This window comes from Emys orbicularis, chromosome 10, assembly GCF_028017835.1.
Source record: "Emys orbicularis isolate rEmyOrb1 chromosome 10, rEmyOrb1.hap1, whole genome shotgun sequence".
NCBI classification, from domain to species: Eukaryota; Metazoa; Chordata; order Testudines; family Emydidae; genus Emys; species Emys orbicularis.
Window position 1 is genome coordinate 50,233,792 of NC_088692.1, and position 22,386 is coordinate 50,256,177.

At 46.8% G+C, this 22,386-nt stretch overlaps 3 protein-coding genes across 3 annotated transcripts in view; 2 read left to right on the top strand and 1 right to left on the bottom strand.

The window, feature by feature from the left end:
• The first annotated feature begins 7 nt into the window (after nucleotides 1–7).
• On the top strand, nucleotides 8–2,117 carry LOC135884494 (actin, cytoplasmic type 5-like). Its single transcript, XM_065411903.1, has 2 exons — nucleotides 8–119; nucleotides 448–2,117. Exon 2 carries the CDS (start codon nucleotides 459–461, stop codon nucleotides 1,587–1,589), a length of 1,131 nt encoding a protein of 376 aa, XP_065267975.1. The 5' UTR covers nucleotides 8–119; nucleotides 448–458; the 3' UTR covers nucleotides 1,590–2,117.
• A 9,368-nt stretch (nucleotides 2,118–11,485) lies between these two features.
• Nucleotides 11,486–13,890, bottom strand: LOC135884450 (actin, cytoplasmic type 5). Its single transcript, XM_065411824.1, has 2 exons — nucleotides 13,791–13,890; nucleotides 11,486–13,147 (listed from the first exon to the last, which is right to left on the bottom strand). Exon 2 carries the CDS (start codon nucleotides 13,134–13,136, stop codon nucleotides 12,006–12,008), a length of 1,131 nt encoding a protein of 376 aa, XP_065267896.1. The 5' UTR covers nucleotides 13,137–13,147; nucleotides 13,791–13,890; the 3' UTR covers nucleotides 11,486–12,005.
• A 232-nt stretch (nucleotides 13,891–14,122) lies between these two features.
• ARID3B (AT-rich interaction domain 3B) overlaps nucleotides 14,123–22,386 on the top strand; it is a 41,996-nt gene continuing 33,732 nt past the window's right edge. The window contains exons 1-2 of the mRNA XM_065412312.1: nucleotides 14,123–14,191; nucleotides 17,537–18,177. Coding sequence (XP_065268384.1) covers nucleotides 17,617–18,177 — 561 coding nt within the window. The 5' untranslated portion in view covers nucleotides 14,123–14,191; nucleotides 17,537–17,616. The remainder of the gene's footprint in view (nucleotides 14,192–17,536; nucleotides 18,178–22,386) is intronic.

Sequence of the window (22,386 nt, forward strand, 5' to 3'; positions counted from 1 at the left end):
ATGGGCGAGCGGGGCCGGAGGCGGGTTTCCATTTCCGGTGGGGATAAAGCGGCGCGCGTGGTGCCTGCGGAAGGAGACAGAGGCTGTAGCAGTTTCCGGACGTGACTGAGCTGCTTTAGGTACCGGATGGTGGGGGAGGGGAGGGTCTCTGTGCCCCGAGGACAGGGCGGGGCTGGCGGGAAGAGGTGTGATGGCCGCTCTGGGCTGGGGTCTAGCTCGCTCTGGTCTCCAGTCGGAGCCGCTGAGTCCGCGGGCGGGGCGGGGCGGGCCGGGCCTAGCCTATGGGGCGGGAGCTTCCTAGGCTGAGCACTGCCGCACCCACATCCCGATCCAGACAACAACAGCGTCCCCCTGCCGTAGGGCGCTTGGCGAAGGTAGCCAATAGCATTTCCTTGAAAGCTTCCATGCACCTAACAGGCTCTGTGCTCCTCCCCCTCTCTCTCTCAGATTAACTCAAAATGGCCGATGAAGAAATTGCCGCCCTCGTTGTTGACAATGGCTCCGGGATGTGCAAAGCTGGCTTTGCTGGGGATGATGCTCCTCGAGCCGTGTTCCCCTCCATCGTGGGACGCCCCAGACACCAGGGTGTCATGGTGGGCATGGGGCAGAAAGACAGCTATGTGGGTGATGAGGCCCAGAGCAAGAGAGGTATCCTCACCCTGAAGTATCCCATTGAGCATGGCATCGTCACCAACTGGGATGACATGGAGAAGATCTGGCATCATACCTTCTACAATGAGCTGCGGGTTGCCCCCGAGGAGCACCCTGTCCTGCTCACTGAAGCCCCCCTGAATCCCAAGGCTAACCGAGAGAAGATGACGCAGATCATGTTTGAGACCTTCAACACTCCAGCTATGTATGTGGCCATCCAGGCTGTGCTGTCCCTGTATGCCTCTGGGCGTACCACCGGTATTGTCATGGACTCTGGGGATGGGGTCACCCACACAGTGCCAATCTACGAGGGCTACGCCCTGCCCCATGCCATCCTGCGTCTGGACTTGGCTGGCCGTGACCTGACTGACTACCTCATGAAGATCCTGACCGAGAGAGGCTACAGCTTCACCACCACGGCCGAAAGGGAAATTGTGCGCGACATCAAGGAGAAGCTCTGCTACGTCGCCCTGGACTTTGAGCAGGAGATGGCCACGGCCGCTTCATCTTCCTCCCTGGAGAAGAGCTATGAGCTGCCTGATGGCCAGGTGATCACTATCGGGAATGAAAGGTTCCGGTGCCCAGAGGCCATCTTACAGCCCTCCTTCCTGGGGATGGAGTCCTGTGGCATTCACGAGACCACTTTCAACTCCATCATGAAGTGTGACGTTGATATCCGAAAGGACCTCTATGCTAACACAGTGCTGTCTGGGGGAAGCACCATGTATCCTGGCATCGCTGACCGAATGCAGAAGGAGATCACGGCCCTGGCACCCAGCACGATGAAAATCAAGATCATTGCCCCACCGGAGCGTAAATATTCTGTCTGGATTGGTGGCTCCATCCTGGCTTCTCTCTCCACCTTCCAGCAAATGTGGATCAGCAAGCAGGAATATGATGAGTCTGGCCCATCCATTGTCCATCGTAAATGCTTCTAAAGAGGGTCCCAGCAGGTGTGCTCAGCCTCTGCTGATGGGGTTACACACAGTATAATTGTCAGGGCAAATGTATTTACCAAATTGAGTAGTTACTTGTAAACTTTGCCCTTGAAAAGCTTTTCATGTTGGACCAATATTGTTTGATTTATTCACCTCCCCTTATGTTTAACTTGACTATTCCTTTGATGTACTGTGCAGTAACTATATCCTGTGCATCATAAGCTCTGTTACAGGTTGCACATGTGACCAAGGTTACAGTTAACTGTATTAGTCGAGAGAGAGAGAGCTACCTGTTAGGCTTTAGTTTTCCTGTGGCTGACTAGTGACTCTTAACTTTTCCCCCCCTTTAGCTATAAATTCCCTGGGGCTGGAGACTAGACTAAGGGTGGTTGACTTTACAATGTAACTTTGATGTAATGGCATCTCAGAAGTAGATTTGTAACTAACCCTAAAGGTGATAATTGTATTGTCACTGACAGCTCCTTGTGTAAGACAAACTAATAAACTTCTGTGGCTTAAAATTTAAAATGTGTTGTACAATTACTTCAGGGTAACTGGATTGATCAGCATGGAAAAGCTGATTATTCTTTAAGTGTACTAATAGAAATGCCTGTTCCTTAGTAGTTTGCATAATTAAATTGCAAGGCTATACTGCAGCCTACCAGATTAATCTCGTCACCCCTAGCATGGTGATGAGTGCCCAGAAAATGCCATGGGGACTTCTAAAATCTGCCTAACATGTCTTGCTTCTATTTTGGTGTACAGAGATTAGCTTGGTGTTCACTAGGTAAGAAATTTTGACCTGCATTTACAGCGGGGTCATGAAGCGCCCTCTACTTTGTTAGAAAAGCATGGTTACCTGTAGCTGTTGCTGGGTACCACTAACTTTGTTCAGCGAGGAAAAATGGTGTGTAAAACATCTGTTAAAGATGGGCAAGAGAAATGGACCGGAGGGTGGGGAGGGATACACTGTATGATGTATGAAGGCCTGAATGTTAAGTGGATTTTCTGCTGTAGAAGAGGACAGAATTTCTGCCCCTGAGAATTGACTGGAGAAATAGTGGAAATTCACCTAATGTTTGAAGTTGGGGTGGGGTTTTAGGCTGCTTAAACTGCTCTTTTAATACTGTAAGAATTTTTTTTAGTTTTTTGGAAATTTACTTTTTGGCTTAAAGGTCCATCATCCTGCTGCTTCAACTAAGATACAAGAACCCACAATAACATCCACTCAGGTATCCAACATGTCCTGCCTGGAAGACAGGACATATCATTCCTGATGTTTAAAAATATCTTCTGGACTGCCTTTGGACCATGAGTACTCAAAGCATAGGCTTAACGCTAGTAAAAACTGTCATACACTTCTAAGATCAGTCAGACCAAACCAAACACTATAACTATCTTAAACAGAACTGCCCTGTCCTGCCTTCAGTACTGTCTCCAAAAGAATAAACACACTCCACCCTAGTCTTGTAGGAGGAACAGTTTTTTGTATTCAGCTGGACAGACTTTTTGCAGAAGTGGCCCTTAATTCAGATTTTTGGCAGGCTTCTGTTTCAGTTCACTTTGAAAACACAAGTGTGAAGCTAAACTGTCTTCAGGATGAACTCAAGATGAAGTGATGGTATCCTTTTAAATAGGATACCTTCTTGATCTGGTCCTAATGGTTGGTGGTAAAACTTACCTACCTCTCTTCCTTTCCAAACAAAATCACTCCAAAGGGTAAAACTACCAGGTGTTATGATCTCATAAAATAGTCATTTTATATGCTGTTGTATATCCTTGATTTTTGCTTTTTCTGTATGTGCCCTGGTTTGAATCGCATTCCTTGAGGCTTCCGGCAGCTATTTACCTTATCCACATATTTCATTGCCTACATGCATTCCCATCCAGAATGTCTAGCTAGCATAAGCAAAGGCCAAGTAGCCTGGGAAGAGAGTCACACACAGTACTGAGAGTGCTGGACTGGTGGTTCCTGGTTTATCAAACTTTAGTATAAAGTCCAAGATGTACAATACTTAAAAATATTTCTATGTCCCTATCACGTTCAGATACCACTATGGCAAAGTTACTTTGCTGTGGCAACAATGGGCTTGCCTGTGATCTAGGGCAGATTATATATTTACCCACCATTGTGTACAGTATAAAAGACATGGGTGAGTATTGTGCTGATCTCTATCCAGCCAAAATCCAGATTGCAGCCCATGTACTCTGTGCACACAGCTGGTATCCTGTATAATGAGGAACCCTGGGGGTTTATGACAAAATAGGTTGGAAATAATATGAAGTGAGAAGTGTGGGGCTTTGACATTGTGAGTGTGCAGGACAATGGTGCCCAGCTCCTACACAGGCAATAAAGGCACAAAATATAGGAGGTGCAGGCTCTGAGGCAACACTGTTAATGCTATCTGAATTCACAGACATCTGGCAGTGTGCCTACTTTCTCTCACCTGTCCTTACTCCCATAGCTACTGCCAGGGTGTGGCTTGTGTGCCTGTTACTTCCCCTCCTAATATGACTACCCCCATACCTCCCTCCTGATTCCCCATAACCTGGTCTTTAGCCAGTCCTGCCCCACTGCCAAACTCCTGCTCCACACTAACATGCCTTGCATTCTGCTACCAGGTGTGAGGACTGCAGCCTCTCTAGTTTTTTCTATTCTCATGAAAGAGGAAATACTTCTTTCAGTCTCTCAAGGTGAACAGCTCTCTTTTTGGGGGGGAGGAGAGGAGGGGTTTGCTCCTTTTGCTGATGGATCCTACTCTGTTTCCAAGTGTAGCACAGGAATAGTTTCTAGGCACTTGCTATGGGGAGAACACTCTTAAATGCCATATACTTGACAGGCAACCAAGAGGCTGCTTACAATTGTTCCAAGAAAATGATTGGAGCATTAAACTATAAATCAAGTGGTGAGGTGGGGACTTGGAACCTGAGCCTAATGCAGTCCATGTGGGTTTCTCTCTTGACTACAGCAGGCTTTGGATCAGGCCCTGAATGCAGCATCTTCTGAGGAATTACAGAGACTTGCTTTGCTGCAGGTTTATAAAAGATGGTAGCCAGTAAGTCATCTTCCTACCCTTCTGCTAATAAAATGTTCAAATGGAGACCGCATGAGGCCAACTTGCTTGCCAAGCTGTACAAAGTCATAGCTTACCTGCCAACCCAGGCCCTGATCCCAGAATTGAATCCACTAGCTTGGAGCCTTGCACCCTACATCCACGAGTCAAGGGGCCTTTGTGGGGGTGTTTTGGGATCCCTTGCAGGATCGGGTCCAAATGTCAGACTACAAACACAACAGCTTGTGGTGCTGCAGTCCAGAAGGATACCTTTAGGAACCATCCATACAGTCGCTTCGGGAGCTTGATCAGCCTTGAAGCATAGAAGGGCCCACGCTGTGTTTCAACCATCTTTTCAAATCATGTTGCCATCTAGGGAAGGTGGGTTAATCTCACCTACATTATAAGATTGAACAATGTTTTACCTCTGGTGGCTGATGGCCATATGGTAACTAAGCCCCCAAGGAGGTGAGAATGATAGTATAGATAAGCCCTTATTAACACTGCATAAGCATAAATCTGCCCCTAGCCTCCCATCACTAGTGGGAAACCAGGGATCTGGCTACAGTGTGAAACTGACCATGTTAATAACATCCCTTGGGCCAGCTGGCAGCAAAGACCCAGGTCCACAAAGGTATTTAGGCTCCTAACTCCCACTGAAATCAATGGAAGTTAGAAGTGTAAATACCACTGAGGATGTGGACCAAACTTATAAGCAGGGTACTTTTTGTTTTAAAAACAGCCGTGGGTGTCATGAAGAGGTACAGACCCACTGAGAGTGAGAAATGGGGAGGGCAGAGCCCTTTGTCTTCCTTATAATGCTGGTGCTAGATGAGGGTGTTTGGGGGAGGAAACTCCTGTGGGCCTGAATTTAAGAGGCACTCACCTCTCATGGAGTAGGGATTGTGGATGGCTACCTGCAGAGGGTGGGTGCTGGGGGGGAGGTTCCTGTCATAGGCTGGAGCTGACGCAAGCTCCAGCTGTAGTGTGAGGATGGTACCTGCCATGGAGCAAGGGAGGGGACTAGTGAAGGTACCTGCCATGGGACAGGTGTAAGCGGGGGAATGGTCCCGCTATTGTGGGGAACTTTCCTGGCTTCTGCACTACCCCGGTGAAGTGGGCTAGCAAAAGGATCTGAGTCCTCGCTCCCACTTCCTTTACCCAGAGGCCTCCCTGCCCTTGAGGACTCCCCTTCTACTCTCCTGTCTGGCAGAGTCCTCGTAAACCCCGACAAGGCTGGGCCCAGGATTCCTGGGGGTCTCGACCCCCAACCCTGCTGTGGTCACCCAGGACAGGGGCTAGGGTGTCCCCACTCCGGGGTACTCTCTTTGCACTGGGCACCTCCCTGACCCACTGATCATTTCATACAATTTAAAGCAAATACAAGTTGTTTAATTAACAATTAATTTAAAAAAAGAATAAGGAAAAATGGGAAAAGTTAAAGGAGAAAACGTCACCCCGCTCTGTGGCAGGGAACATCACAAACAGTGTCTCTGGAATGTCAGGGCAGTTCACAGTCTGTTCCTTGTAGGTCCCAGGCTCCTTCTCAGGCCCTGGCTGTGCTGCAGAGATGCTGCGGGTTGGACACTTGCTCCGGCGGTGGCCACACGCTCTCAGGCTCTAGGTGGCAGGTCCCTTCTTCCCAGTGTTGCCCCCGCCCTGACAGGGTTACAATCCCCCTCCAAGTCTGGCCTGCAAGGCCTCTTGGCTGAGGCGTCTCCCTGCGCTGGGCCACTGCCCAGGGTCCCCCTCCTCGCCCCAGCTGCTCACCGCACCCAGCTCCGGACTGCTCCAGCCCCAGCTCCACACTGCCTCAGCACGGCTGCTGCTGCTGCTGCTCTGCCTTCAGCTCCCTGGGCTGCTTCTCTGGCCTCTCTGGCTCTGGTTGCTACAGCTCTGCTCCCAGGGCAGGTCTGCTCTTTTTGGGCTGTGCTCTGGCTTTGGGGCTGCAGCTCTGCTTCCAGCAACTTAGCTTGGGCCCCTGCTCTCTCCTTAGCTCGGCCCCACTCTGTCTGACTCAGGCCATTCCAGTTCACACGGAGGACGAGACCCCCCTGGCCTCCTGACTCCCTGATTAGCCTGCCCGCCCTGTCAATCAGGCTGATCTGGAGCATTGGCCTCTCCCCATTGTTCCTGGGGACTGTCAGTCTTAGGCTCCTGATTTGCCACCGACCCTTCCCCTTTTAGTGCTGGGAGCTAGCCAACCAAAACACCCCCACTGAGTGTTAGTAAGGGGGCATCAGTCCCCTTACACAGGGATGCAGTGGAGGACAGGATCAAGCAGAGGAGGAGGAGGCCAGGTTAGAATGGCTGCAGTGCTCTGCTTCCAGCATTGTGAATGAGAACGGAACGGAATCTTTCCCAACCTCATTTGTTTCCTCATGTTTTGCTGACATCCAGCACAGGCCAGGAAGCAGGGCTGCTTTGCCTCTGTGCCAATGGCTTTGCTTCATTCGGCTTCTAGACCAATGGTGCACACAGCCCCTGCCAGCCTGGGAAGAGAGAGACTGGGGTTGGGTTCTGACTCATCTCCCGCAAGGCATCACAATGTAATGAATCTGCTGAGTGGTCATAGTCCGAGGGTGGCAGGTACTGAGGAGTGGGTCAGGCAGGCAGGGCATCTTGGGGACCAGGAAGGACGGTGACCTTTGGAGATAGCTGGGTCATGACATCAGGGATAGTGTCCATCAGCCTGTGATCTGTCCTATGACAGCAGGGCTGCGTGGCACAGCAGGGGAAACATTAGAGGCATCCAGGACCCAAAACACCTCTGCTGGCCAGATGCCATTTTGGGCCTGTGATCATGGAGGTACTGGCACCCATGGAATGGGGGATGGACGGGGTGTCCCATGGAGAAGGACATGTGGGTGTTTCCAAGGAGGAAGTCACATGGGGACAGGTAGTATCTGGCAGGAGGGTCATGCTCAGCTGGGTGGTGAGTCTCTAGAAGTCTCTGTGATGTCTAGAAGTCTCCAGTATGGGAAGTAAGACCCCAGCAGGGAGCATCAGAGGGGCGCATGGGGTTCCTCAGCAAGGGAATGAGGGAAAGGGGAATGTTGTGTCAAATTAGAATCACAGAAATATCAGGCTGGAAGGGAGCTCAAGAAATCATCAAGTCTGTCCCCCGGTGCTGAGGCAGGACCAAGTAAACCTAGACCAGCCCGGACAGGTGTTTGTCCAACCCGTTTTTAAAAACCTCCAGCAATGTGAATTCCACAACCTCCCTTGGAAGTCTGTTCTAGAGCTTAAATACTCTTATAGTCAGAAAGTTTTTCCTAATATCTAACCTAAATCCCCTTTGCTGCAGATTAAGCTCATTACTTCTTGTCCTATCTTCAGTGGACACAGAGAACAATTGATCCCAGTCCTCTTTGTAACAGCCCTTAACATATTTGAAGACTATTATCAGGTCCTCCCTCCGTCTTCTATTCTCAAGACTAAACATGTCCAGTCTTTCAACATTTCCTCAAATGTCAGGTTTTCTAAACCTTTTATCATTTTTGTTGCTCTCCTCAAGACTCTCTCCAATTTGTCCACATCTTTCCTAGAGTGCAGTGCCCAGAATTGGACACAATACTCCAGCTGAGGCCTCACCAGTGTGGGACAATTGCCTCCTGTCTCTTACGTATGACACTCCTGTTCATAGACCCCAGAATGACATTAGCCTTTTTCACAGCTGCATTATATTGTTGACTCATATTCATTTTTGATCCACTATAATCTCCAGATCCTTTTCAGCAGTACTACCACCTAGCCTTGCTGCCTCCCCCCCCCCCCCCCCGTAACTTAATCTAGACCACATTTCCCTAGTTTGCTTATGAGAACGTCATGTGGGACTGTGTCCAAAGCCTTATTAAAAATCCAGATATAGTATAGTGTTATATTTGGATTAGATTGCAAGCTCTCTGAGGCTAGGGACCATCTGTTTCTTCTGTCTATATTGCACCTAGCACGTAGGATCCCAGTCCAAGCTAATATTGCAATACAATATTTCTGTCCACCGTGTGCTTTTGTAGTCATCTTTCAGTGATCTCTTTAGAATAGAAAAGACCCACAAATAAGTTAAGTCTCTAAAAACACTGGTGTTAAAATGTCACTTCCTTAAATGCATATTTGCTTGTGTAACAAGTTTGCCACCCCCTGGTTTAGAAGTAATGAGTATTATTTATTGTAATTAGAACAGGTAACAGTTGAGTCCCATACTACAAAGGAAGAATTTAATCCCCTCCCCCATCTCTTTTAAGATGTGTTAATGAGAAACTGCTGGTAAGTCTGGTTTCAGATGTCAACTCTGCAAAACCTCCTCAAAAACTTATAAATGTATCTAACTTTTTTTAAACAAATGTGATGGGTATTTCCAATATTAATTAAGGTCATGCAAGAGTAAGGTGCTGCCTGTAATCCTGGGTCTTCAGAGGTAGTAGAAGCTAGTCTTAGAGGATGGAGAGCAATTACTCCCTAGCCCTAAGGGGTGGGGTCTAAGAAAAGCATGTTTTCAGAGCGACTGAAGACACTCCTCAGCCCTTTGGGACAAAAATCACCATTTTCAATGGGACTTTCTTGCCTCCATTCCCCAGTTCCAAAAGGTCCCAATATTTAGGAAAAGTGGTTTCCTCGAACAGTGGAGTAGGTTAAGCACAGATTAGCTGTAACAAGTGCAGAGGCCATGGATGGGTGTGGGAATTTCTTCTCTGAGATTGCCATGTTTTCAAGTGGTCCAGTTGCACCATTCAAAGCTGGAGATGTAGGGCTACAAGTTCTTGATCCTCTCCCCTGTATCTCAGCAGCTGGGTGGAGCCTGGGAAGAAGGTTAGCAAGTCCACAGCTAGAGGTCTGTATGGTCCCCATCCCTCCCCCTCAATCCTCAGGAGGGAGAGGGGATGCAGCTGGGGAAATATTCTGAGCCTACATCTCAGCAAGAGGAGATAGTGATGTAAGAAAGCATGGTTCTCCCGTCCTTGGAGCATGCAATGAATTTTGATATCATGGAGTGCACTATACATCACATCTTGATGGTTACAGACTTCCACAACTAACCAGAGAGCCTGCTTAGTACATTGCCTTGAACCTGCCTCAGCTATAGTGCTCTGCTGTATAGGAAGTCATTTGAGCCAGACCACCGTGGTCCAAAGTGGCACTTTAGGTTGGGTTTCTGCATTGTAGGCGGCTGACCCTAGCTGGAGTGGGGTCCCATCCAAGGCTCTAGTCCCTGAGAAAGAGGAAGAGCTAGCTAAGAGAAGTGACTGAGGAACCAAGGGGGCTAGAAATTCAGGCAGAACTGAATGTATCTATGGGGAAAGCCAAACCAAGAGGCGCACACATATACAAAAGGGAGAAAGCTGGGAATCTGTACTGCTAGAAGGAAGTTGGGGGTTAAACTAGCAAGTAAATTGTGTATTAGCTTGCACGGTGTTGGGATAATAAGAGGTGAGGTCATTTTGGGGGAGCCTGAAGCTGGGAGGTAATAATCAGTTGGTCGGCTCTCAGATTTTGATGTTTGAGGACAGTATTTTCCCCCTACCTACCCACAGAACAAGACCATTTTAAAAGAAAACTGCATGATTGAGGACTGGGGGAGATTGAAGAGTCAGTCTTGATCTCCTATATAGGGGCAGGTTTCAGAGTAGCAGCCGTGTTAGTCTGTATCTGCCAAAAGAACAGGAGTACCTGTGGCACCTTAGAGACTAACAAATTTATTAGAGCATAAGCTTTTGTGGGCTACAGCCCACTTCTTCGGATGCATAGAATGGAACATATATTGAGGACACACACACACACTGAAGTTTTTTTTCTCTTAATTTGCCTCTCAGAGTTGGTAAGACAACTCCCACCTGTTCATGCTGTGTGTGTGTGTGTGTGTGTGTATATATATCTATGTTCCATTCGATGCATCCGAAGAAGTGGGCTGTAGCCCACGAAAGCTTATGCTCTAATAAATTTGTTAGTCTCTAAGGTGCCACAAGTACTCCTGTTCTTTATATAGGGGCAATTGCTAAACTGTTTAGAAATTCACACTTTGCCATGCTATAGTAGGCTACTGAGAGAATTTGAAGGAAACTGCAAGTATTAAGTTCTAGTATCTTCTCTTCCCCAACCCCAAGACAACTCCAAAAGAAGGACAAAGCGGTAGTTTTTAGAACCATGGTTAAGGTCTCATTTTACTATACGTAGGAAAATTCTATACCTTCATTGCAAGTTACTCTTCCCAGGACAACTACTGCAACTTTGCATGGTTTTGCTGGTGTGTTAACCTTGTAGAAAGCCATCTTCAGCTAGACAACAATGGAGGCAGTAAAACACTCCACCCCAATGCCATTCAGCTACAGGGAATCTTAAGAGGAAAGTATTCTTTATACAACAGCAAAGTTATACTCCTACAAAATCAGGAAGTGTGACTTAACTGCATTATATTAAACTGGTTTTGCTTTTAGACATCTCCCTACTTGCACCACCATTAGAAAGTGTTAGCTTCCTTTGCATCAAGATATCAGAGCACTTTTGTTCCCCCTTCTCCTTACTTTGTCTTTCAATGTCAGAGAACAATGCATAAAAGGAACCCCCATCTACAAACTGAGTACGAGGTTGATAGCTCCAATACCACATTAAAGTCTTTAAATATTGAATTTGTGGTATTTCTCTCTACTTTGGAGTGAGAGAGTACATGTGTCCAGCACAACTGTTCCTACTGAGGCATCAGCCTTCTGTACATCACCAATTTGTCATGCAAGAGTTAGAATTATGATTTAGCCAATATATGATGGTTTTATTAAAAAGTGAGATGACCAGGCTCATTCAGCCTGGAGGGCAGACCATGTGTGAGTCCAGGCATACAATTATGACAACTTTTTAAACCATGGAAGTTTATTAGTTTGCCTTATACAAGGAGCTGTCAGTGACATTACAGTTATCACCTTTAGGGTTAGTTACAAATCTACTTCTGAGTTTACAATGTAACTTTGATGTAATGGCAAGTCAACCACCCTTAGTCTAGTCTCCAGCCCCAGGGAATTTATAGCTGGGGGGTGGGGTGGGGGAGTAAAGGGTCACTAGTCAGCCACAGGAAAACTAAAGCCTAACAGGTAGCGCTCTCTTCACTAATACAGTTAACTGTAACCTTGGTCACGTGCAACCTGTAACAGAGCTTATGATGCACAGGATATAGTTACTGCACAGTACATTAAAGGTATAGTCAAGTTAAACATAAGGGGAGGGGAGTAAATCAAACAATATTGGTCCAACATGAAAGGCTTTTCAAGGGCAAAGTTTACAAGTAACTACTCAATTTGGTAAATAAATTTGCCCTGACAATTATACTGTGTGTAACCCCATCAGCAGAGGCTGAGCACACCTGCTGGGACCCTCTTTAGAAGCATTTACGATGGACAATGGATGGGCCAGACTCATCATATTCCTGCTTGCTGATCCACATTTGCTGGAAGGTGGAGAGAGAAGCCAGGATGGAGCCACCAATCCAGACAGAATATTTACGCTCCGGTGGGGCAATGATCTTGATTTTCATCGTGCTGGGTGCCAGGGCCGTGATCTCCTTCTGCATTCGGTCAGCGATGCCAGGATACATGGTGGTACCACCAGACAGCACTGTGTTAGCATACAGGTCCTTTCGGATATCAACGTCACACTTCATGATGGAGTTGAAAGTGGTCTCGTGAATGCCACAGGACTCCATCCCCAGGAAGGAGGGCTGGAAGATAGCCTCTGGGCACCGGAACCTTTCATTCCCGATAGTGATCACCTGGCCATCAGGCAGCTCATAGCTCTTCTCCAGGGAGGAAGATGAAGCGGCCGTAGCCATCTCCTGCTCAAAATCCAAGGCGACGTAGCAGAGCTTCTCCTTGATGTCGCGCACAATTTCCCTTTCGGCCGTGGTGGTGAAGCTGTAGCCTCTCTCGGTCAGGATCTTCATGAGGTAGTCAGTCAGGTCACGGCCAGCCAAGTCCAGACGCAGGATAGCATGGGGCAGGGCGTAGCCCTCGTAGATTGGCACTGTGTGGGTGACCCCATCCCCAGAGTCCATGACAATACCGGTGGTACGCCCAGAGGCATACAGGGACAGCACAGCCTGGATGGCCACATACATAGCTGGGGTGTTGAAGGTCTCAAACATGATCTGCGTCATCTTCTCTCGGTTGGCCTTGGGATTCAGGGGGGCTTCAGTGAGCAGGACAGGGTGCTCCTCGGGGGCAACCCGCAGCTCATTGTAGAAGGTATGATGCCAGATCTTCTCCATGTCATCCCAGTTGGTGACGATGCCATGCTCAATGGGATACTTCAGGGTGAGGATACCTCTCTTGCTCTGGGCCTCATCACCCACATAGCTGTCTTTCTGCCCCATGCCCACCATGACACCCTGGTGCCTGGGGCGTCCCACGATGGAGGGGAACACAGCTCGAGGAGCATCATCCCCAGCAAAGCCAGCTTTGCACATCCCGGAGCCATTGTCAACAACAAGGGCGGCAATTTCTTCATCAGCCATTTTGATTTAATCTGAGATAAACAGTGAGGGGGGGGGGGAGACAGAGAAGGGTTTGTCAATATCTGGCTACCCTTCGTATAAGCCCTACTTAGATTACATTGAGGCAAGAGGATAAGGATCCGTGTTTAGAAAGTAACACGAGAGCCTGGGTGCAAGGCTGCAGGTCTGTATAGGGAGGGTGCATAAGGATGTCTCACCTGAGGGAGATCCTAGCCGCTCACATGACCTGGCTCGACTTCCAGCCAGGCACAGAGACAAGCACTCAGCCAGGTTAAGTGATTGTACACTAGGCACTAGCAGCAGCCTAGACAGGGGAGTTTAAATCTGAGCTAGTTAAACTGGCGCAGTTTTTGCACTCCAGACAACGGCTGAGCCGGGCGAGCCTGGGAATCCCGAGGCTCATTCCCAGCCTTCCTCCTCCCCCACGAGTGGCATCACGTTACGCCATAACCGAAGCGGTTTAAGCGTGTTCACACGAGGGGTTTGCGCCCATTGAGCTGGACTGATTGCAGCTCGTGTCGGGGGGGGAAGGGGTGCCCACGGGGGCGGCGGGCCCCGCTTGCCACACCCAGCCCATAGCACCCTGAAGGCTGGACACGGCCAGCCACCTCAACAGCGGAGATCCGCCACGCCCCTTCCCCACCACCCCGGTACCTGCAGCGGCTGCCCACACACGCTCCAGCACTACTCAGCTTCTTCCCCGCGGCAGTCAGTAGTGTCCGCGCCCAGCACCGCTTTATCACCACCGGAACCGGAAACCCGGCCCCGGCCCCGCGCGCCCATTGGCTGCTGGTGATAACGGCCCGCCTACTCGCCCCAGTTCCGCTCCTTTCCCGAACACTTTCCGCTAGCGGATTCCGCCTCCTGACAGCTACTTCCGGTCAGCGTTCTCTCTGCGGGGGGAGGGGAGGCTAGTGGCGTAGCTTCCGCTATGTGCCCCGCCCCCTCCCAGCTCCGTTTCCGGTCTTGCTAAGGGGGGCGGGGGAGGGGTGACGGTCAGAGCCGAGTGGCTGCGCGCGGGCCTGCAGCGACCCGCTCCCCTCGCTCTGGAGGAGGTAATGGCCCCTCTGCTCCCGCTGGTGGCAGGGCTGGGTGTGAGGTAGAGGTGGGGGCTGGGTGTGTGGTAGAGGTAGAGGTGGGGACTGGGTGTGCGGGCAGGCTGTGGGGGCTGGGTGTGTGGTAGAGGTAGGGCCGGGGGCTGGGTGTGTGGTAGAGGTGGGGCTGGGTGTGCGGGCAGGCTGTGGGGGCTGGGTGTGTGGTAGATGTAAGGGTGGGGGCTGGGTGTGAGGGCAGGCTATGGGGTTGTTGTTGAAGGGCTGGTTTTGGAGAAGCTGGTTTGGAGGAGAAAGGGGTTATGGGGGCTAGTTATAGGTGGTTTGAAGAGGCTGTTTGGGAGGGAAAGGGGTGGTTATGGGGGGCTAATTGTCAGAGTTGGTTTTGTGGGGCAGGATATGTGATTGGTTCTAGGGAGGCTGAGGGAACTATTGGGGATCTCTGTGAGGAGGGGGTTATGAGTGTTGAGGAGGAGCGGGTTGGTTGTGGGGTTGGTTGGAATGACTGGCTCTGGGTTAGTGGGATTTGTGGGGGGTTGCTTACTGGGAAGAGGGGTTTGGTTGAGGGCCAGGGTATGGGATTGGTTAGCGTGACTATGGTGGGAGGAGTTGGTTGGGTGACAGGTTATGGGTGAAAGCGATTAGTTAGGGGGCTGGTTTAGGGAAGTAGGTTACAGTGGCCTGGTGTGAGAACTAGATATAGAGGGGATAATAAAAGCTTGGGGGAGCAGGAACATTCCATAGTGGAGCCTGCCTGAAAATATAGGGAGCGTTCACAGTTTTGTTTACTACTCCTTTCTAAAGCCTCTCATTTCTTTTCAGAGGAGCTTGAATTGTATACTTTTCAGCGTTTTTTCTGTTTCAAAATGTCCTTTTTATAGCCCCACCCAAAACTGCCAGAAGCACATTACCAGTGTGGTTTAATTACAGTAATTAGGTTTTGTTAAAACAAAGAAGGAAGGTTTAAAAATTCAGATGGGAAGACTTTTTCTTTAACTGCTCTTCCAGGATGGAAATCCACATGAGGTTGGGTTACTGCACGAGAACGTGAAAGTTAAACTGAGTAGTTTCACTGACCAGAGTTGGTTGTAATTCAAAAAGTTAAGCAAATACTAATGCTGAAAAGAAAATCAGATGTTAAAACTATTTTTAATTATCTAAAGTAGTAATAGCAACCCAGATGGAGAATTTAAAAAAAAAAAAAAGTATCCTGATCTTGTACTCTTTGTTGTAAGTATCTTTATTTACTTAGTCAACATTTCTGAGCGTTTTATCTTTTTACAATCACATTAATACCTAATTAGGGTGTGGTTACTATATCTTTGGTTCTGGAATCATAGAAGATATGGGTTGGAAGAGACCTCAGGAGGTCATCTAATCCAACTCCCCTGGAGCCCTTGGGTTTCACATTCATGTCTAATCCAGGAGACATGTATGAATCTTGGTATAACCTTTCATGCATTATTGTATCAGAGCTGTGTGAGACACATTGGAACCGCATACCAAGGCTGTGTTTCTGCATCTGAGGTGTGTTTACCTGAAGTTAATCACATACCAGTCACTTCTTATTGTATTGCACATGAGGCATGTATTAACTGCACACCCTGTTGTGTATTGCTACATCTGAGATATGATAGTTGACATCCTAACATGCCTCAGGTGCAGCGCTACACAATAAGATGTGTTGTGGGAGTTGTATACACATGCCTTAGGCACAGTAATACACAATCTGGTTTGTGTTTAATGTTAGAATCCACATTCCAGTTCATTATTATTGTACAAGGGAGATGTGTATGTATTATAACACCAATGCCAGGCTGTGTATTGTGCCTGAGGAGTGTGTGATGCCCTAATCGCATGCCAGATGATGTATGATTGTTACTGACATTTGAATTGTGTGTTGCTTCACTTTTAAGCTAAAGGATATATTGGAGTATGATAGTTAAGAATGCTGATAGACCTGTCATTGGAATGATTTTATTTATGACAATAGTTGCTTAATACAGGAAATGATTTGCTGAGAAAAATGTCTCTGGTATTGTAACTTGCACAATTTAAAATCAATTGTATTGTATTATGTTTGCAGAAGATATTGTTGAATCTCTTTAAGGAGAATCTAGGGACATTTGAGGTCTTTTCTCTTATTTTGGAACTGTGTGGAAATTGCGTCAATTAGTGTATTTGACTTACCTACAGAAATGTGTTTTCTTGCGTTTAACCATAGAGCATTAGCAAACTATCCTCCTTTTTAAGGACCTGGTGTTGGTTAGATTGCATACCACAGTGCTGTTATGTGGGTGGAAGGAGGATTTCCTTAGTTTGTTTGCTGGCTGCCTTTCCTTTGTTTCTTGTACTTTATTGACTGTGTTCTGATTTACTGGTAAGTCTTGAAGGGCAGCTACTTAGCAGTTAGATCTACTTACATTTCTGAGTTCTGTCATAATGCCTGGAAATGCACATTCTCCTTTAGCCTTTGAAAAGTAGGAGCACAATTGTCCTCCCAGGATTTGCCTATTATGTCTCAACTGTATACCTGGTTCTAGTCAGGTCTGCTAGTCTCTGTTCAAGAGGTGCCTAATACTGGAAGAGCAAGGGATGTTGTAGATCAAAATGGAGTACTAACAAAGCCCTGTGCATCCTCTAATTAGAATAACAGAGAGTGTCCCAGCTTGGGATGTTAGGTGCATTGGCAGAGTTGTATGTGGAGAAGGTGGGGTAAAGGTTTCCCAGTGACTAGCTATTTGGGGGTAGGATGATCTTTACTTTCATGGCATCCAAATTACTCAGAAGAGTAACAACTGCTAAAAGAGCCCTGTTTTTACTAAGATCTCAGGGAGCATGTGGAACTTCTTTAAAATCATGAGGGCATGAAATAACCTGCAAAGACAATAGTATTTGGTACAGGATTATAAATACATTTACTTAAAGAGCATGCACTTAGTGAAATTATTATGATGTGCAATTCCTTCAGATAGTATATGGAGTAAGACTGAAATCTAAATTTTAAAATCAAATACTTTAAAGGTAACTAGTAAAACTTGCGGGAGAGGGGTCAGTGAAGAATATGCTCTTAGGGCAGGGGACAGTTTGCAGTTTGTAAAAGCAGTTCAGGTAAGCAGTTTGCACTTTGTAAAACTGAGGTTATGTTGTCGTGTGTTCAGTTTGAAAATACAATTAAACACACTGAAAATGGAGTGCAAGTTTGAGCCTGAGGCTGCAAAACTCTAGGTTTACTATTTCATGGTCTCCTGGACTGGAAAGAGGACTGGCTTTGCAGCCTGCTTATCCTCTGACAGGGAAGAAGATGAAAGTGTGTTATATTCATACAAATATTTATCTATCTTTTAGGTTCTATTGATCTGTGAAGGTCAGGGCTTGAGCCCTGCTGGATAGAAAAGCTGTCTTTTCACAGCCATGCTAACTGCGGGATGAAGCTAGAGGCTGTTGTTGAGCAGCTGCAGAAGCAGCAGCAGCAACAGCAGCAAGGTCCTCTGCAGATGGATTCCAGAGAGAGACAGCAGAGGCAGATGAGAGAAGCCCAGCTGCTTTATACTCAGCAGCTGGCAGCACAGCAGGCTGTTCTAGCAGCCACATCTGGCAGGGCTTCGGGCAGCCAAGCACTTGGTCCTTTGGCCAAAGTTCCACCTGTAGTTGGGGCCATCCGAGCTTTTGATCACAGCAGTGTGACCTCAGAGCCAGAAGAGGATGAAGAAGAGGATGAAGAAGAAGAGGGTTTGGAAGATGGAGATCTGGAGGAGGACACTGAAATGACTGGGAAAGATGCCTGTTCTACTTTGAAGTATTTTCATTCTCAAAAAGTTGCCCATCACAACCAAAGAGTGGCTTCTACTTCGAATCCTCTTCCAGCCCCGGAACTTCAGCGGGGACAGCAGGAAAAGGACGAACAGGGTAAAGACACTACTAAACAATCATGTTCTGGTTCTCCATCTGGGCGGCAGACCTGGAGAATGGATGAGCAGCTCAAGCAGGTCAGTTCTGACATCTCTTCTCTCTGAACAAAGGCTCTTTCTTTCAAAAGTGAATTTAGTACTTGTAAAAGGGGCTATATTTGACAGCTCTGGGGGTGCAGCTCTCTAACTGTACATGGAAGAGGTAAATTAAAGCCCCTTATCTACATGTGTCAATCCTGATCAACAAGGGTCACTGCTAGAGGTGAAAAAGGAGTTTGGTCTTCGTGGCTCATTCATTCTGTCACCTTTCTGCTGAGACTGTCAGCATGGGGCTAGTTAGTACCAGTTGTTGTGATTAATTTTGATATAGGCACCTGTCTGCTAGTAACTGACTTAATTTATTTCACATTGACCACCCGTGAGCCCTCAGGTAGTAAAGATTTCCAGTTGCTATGAAGTTGGCCAGAATTTGAACCTGTGTCCTTGTGGGGAGAAAGTCCATATCCCATTCCTGATCATCTGAGCAGCACAGCCATTTTGTATTTCATGAGTGGATGGAAAGTGACTGACTTGCTTATTGAATAGTTACAGCAGGATGTTAATATTGGGTTTGAATCAATAATTACCAGTGCTTGAAGCTATATGCCAGTACAGCTAAGAGCTCTTCACTTTACTGTGTGCTTCATCATATATGGGCATTTCTTTAGTGTAGTGCTAGGGTGCTTTATAGAGTTAAGATTAGCTCTGTTAGGTATAGGAACAGCCCATCAGTGGGTTGAGATTGGTTCTAAGGTTTAGGTGTGGGGGTTGGATTAGCTGCTCTTTGCTACAAGCTATAGTGTGGGTGAGTTTGGGTAAGGGTTCCATTAGGTGCTGTTAAGGTGGGTTGAATTAACTCTGCTGTGGAAGTCTCTTTGGCTATAGACAGAGAGTTTCTCCCTTGGAAATCCTGTGAATAAGTGGGAAGATTGGAGCTCCTTAGTGATGGCCTATGATAAATCATAGACTTCTGAATGTTTGCTATGAGCGCTGACAGTTCAAAGCCTGTCCCCTAGATACTGTGGGTCAGAGACAAGAGGGCTTTGCTTTACACCATCATGGGTTTTTTCAGTGGGGAAAGATTCTTATTTGACCGGCATAACATGACACAGCTCATGGAATATCACCCAGTAATTCCTGCATCAAGCTCATATCCTGATTCGCTAGCTTCCATGTTGATGCACTTGGCAGGATTCCGTGAAAGTTGCCAGGTCAGTGGTAAATGGGATTCCTGACTCTCCATGCTGGTGAGCACACTAACTAAACAACTGTAGGATTTGTCAGCCTGCCAGCTGATACTCCAAAGTGCTTGTTGCTCAAGAGGGGCTAATTTGAGTGAGGAGTTATTCAGACTGTTCTCAGGAAACTAGGTGGGTATGTCATTCAGGTGACTAGGTCTTTGGAGAAATTGCTTCAGAACTTGCTGGGCTTTCTAAACTGGAGTATAGTGGTTGAAGGGAAGACTAGTTCCCTTTTTCCAGTCTCTTGATATGACATAGCAGTCAGGGAGCTAACAGCACAGCAAGGCTTCTTGATGGTATATTGTAGTGGCCTTAAAAAATGAAAACCTGGAATTGTAGGCTCCTTTGTAGTAGCTGCTGATCATGTTGAGGTAGAGGCTTGTATTTCTATGTTGACTCAGAAGACTGTTTTTGTTTCTGGCTTGGCCAGTGCCTCGTGACTTTCTTTGTGCTTCAGTATAGTACTTTCGTATCTTGCAAGAAATTATGGAGCTTTGTAAGTTAATAGGCTTGATTCACAGCCCCATAGCAGCCCCTTTATGCCACTCTGACAAACCATAAGGGCTACCAACTTGCCAGCTCTGGTGCTCAGGTAATACCTCCGGCATAAGATTCCCCAGGTGGTATAAAGATATTGTTACAGCTCCACCCTGGCTTACATGCTTGCAAGCTCTCATTGCTGTTGTACTTCAGCTGTCCTCAGCTGCCATGTGACCCTTTAGGGTCTGTTGCAACCTCATGTAGTTTTGGACCTGCCAAGTTTGTTCTAGAATCCAGGAAGTGTAAAAGGGGGTTTACAACTAACTTTACTCCCCACCTCCGTGGCCTTCCTGACTGTAGTGTTGCATGGATCTCTACTGCATGCATGAATGTGGCCCAATGTTTGTAAAGCACTTTGACACGCACAGATGAAAATCACTATGGTTGTGTAAAATACTGCTGGTGAATCATGCTCGCTTTGGGTAGGGTAAGTATCAGAGGTTGATTGTTTGTGCCCTCAGTTGGAGTCTCCATATAGGAGAGTGACAATTTAACTGCAAGATGATAGGTTCTGTCTGATGCTAGTCACACTTAAGGTACTGGTAGTTTTACCACTGGCTTCAAATGAAATAGGATCAAGTCAGTAGCAAGTAGCTTGTGTGGTGATTTCTGAATGCAAGAAAGAGTAGGCAGACATTTTTCTTCCGCTATTTAAATGATTTTTTGTTTTGTTTTCCTGGTGAGGTAAAATACCTTAAAAACACATGTATCTGTCTTTTTATTTAACTAACATGCAGCTTTTAAAATGATTTGTGCTGGCCTTTTTAGAAGCTTCAGAATATTAAATACGTCATCATTTCATCCTCTACCATTTACAAATGTCTTTCTCCACGCCCTATTTTTTAAGATGTAAGTTCATGCTCAGATTTGTTTTGCTTGCTTGTTTATGCACCCGCATCATTAGTGATGTTGGCACAACATTGGGAAGAGGAGCTGATTAAATGATGCTGTGACTGCAGCAAGCAGGGATAACATTTTTTTAGGTTGTGGAGCCCAAATGTTTTTAAAGTGTGTACAAATTTTAGCAGTGGTATTTTTAACTGAACAACAAAGTAGCAGATAATGGGTACAGTTTTCAGAAGTGCCTAACTCCCATTGACTGTCAATGGTACTTAGGCACAAAAGTCACTTATATGCATTTTGAAAATGTTATCTTCTGTTTTAATACTGTACAGATGTTGAGCCTGGAGGGACATTCACCAGCAGGATATGACCATTTTAGGCTAGATCAGATTTTTGGGGTAAACTTTATGACAATCTCATGATATTTGTAGGTTATATTTAGCTAGTTTTTGCCATTAATTATGGAATGGAAAGTCATTTGTATTGCTTCTCTTGATAGTGATTTTCTTTTTAAAATGGGGTCTTCTGAAAATTTTTTGACTTCCTAGCATAAGACTGAGATCCTCTGGAAGGGACCTAATACTAGGGCGGTAGAAAGATGAATACCAGCATTGATGTCTGGCTACTTTTAGAGACTTATTCAGCTTTGGACAGCCAAGTAAATAATTGTAGAACAAGCCAGCAGACAAAAGAGCTGGCTCAGCTTCTGACACGGGCGGTGGGAATCCTGTCAGCACAACACAAGGAGGGAGTGTTAGCTGCTTGTCAAGGGGTTGCAGTTCCGAAAGAAGGGCAGAGGGATGCGGTAGGCTCAATCTCTTCTAGCACTGCTCAAATCCTGTGTAAAGCCATCAGCTCTCCGACAGCCGAGGTTTCCCACGGCTCCTGTAGAAAGGGAGATGTGGGCTGCCCGTCTTCATCTGAAAATAAATGAGATTTTAATTCTGCGGGTGAAAATGTTGCTTTTAGCAGACGGTTGGGTGTGAGTTTGTCTAATTTTAAGCATAGCTTGACAGTTTCTTTGGTTACTGGGAAGAGCCTCACTGCTGAGCAGATTGCAGCCAGTTCAGTTCTGCTGCTGCCTTTCCAGTTCAGGTCCCAGAGAATCCTTCGAACTCAGGCTGGTATGCTCAGCATCACGCTATACCAGTGCTATACCACTTTGATTGTAGATATCAAAGTGTATACATTAGTACTTGTATCCCTTCATGGGCTATAAATAATAAGGCCAAGATTTTCAAGTGCCTACTGACCTTGGGTGCCTCATAACACTTTAAAACACTTTAAAAGGGCCTGATTTTCAGAGGGTTGGTGCTCAGTACTTCTTAAAAATCAGGTGTCTCAGGTTGTGTACCCAAAACCACTAGTAACTTTTCAAAATCTTGACGTAAACTTTTAGAAAGATATTATGTGTTTGCAGAAAGAAGCCCACTTAGAGTGATCACTATAAACTGGCTCTGGGAAAGGGTGGCAGAAGTTCCATGGGTGCTGTGTTGCTTTAAATATAATCAATGCTGAGGTACTATTCAGAGGGGATACCTGGTAATCCAAAGGGATTGGAAATCATGGGAATAAATGAATTGTTTTACATGCTAAATGCCCTGCACCTTATTTGGAGCACTCA

Bases quoted from the DNA above. Each gene is read 5' to 3' on its own strand.
- LOC135884494 (XM_065411903.1), top strand. From the start codon at position 459: ATGGCCGATGAAGAAATTGCCGCCCTCGTTGTTGACAATGGCTCCGGG.
- LOC135884450 (XM_065411824.1), bottom strand. From the start codon at position 13,136: ATGGCTGATGAAGAAATTGCCGCCCTTGTTGTTGACAATGGCTCCGGG.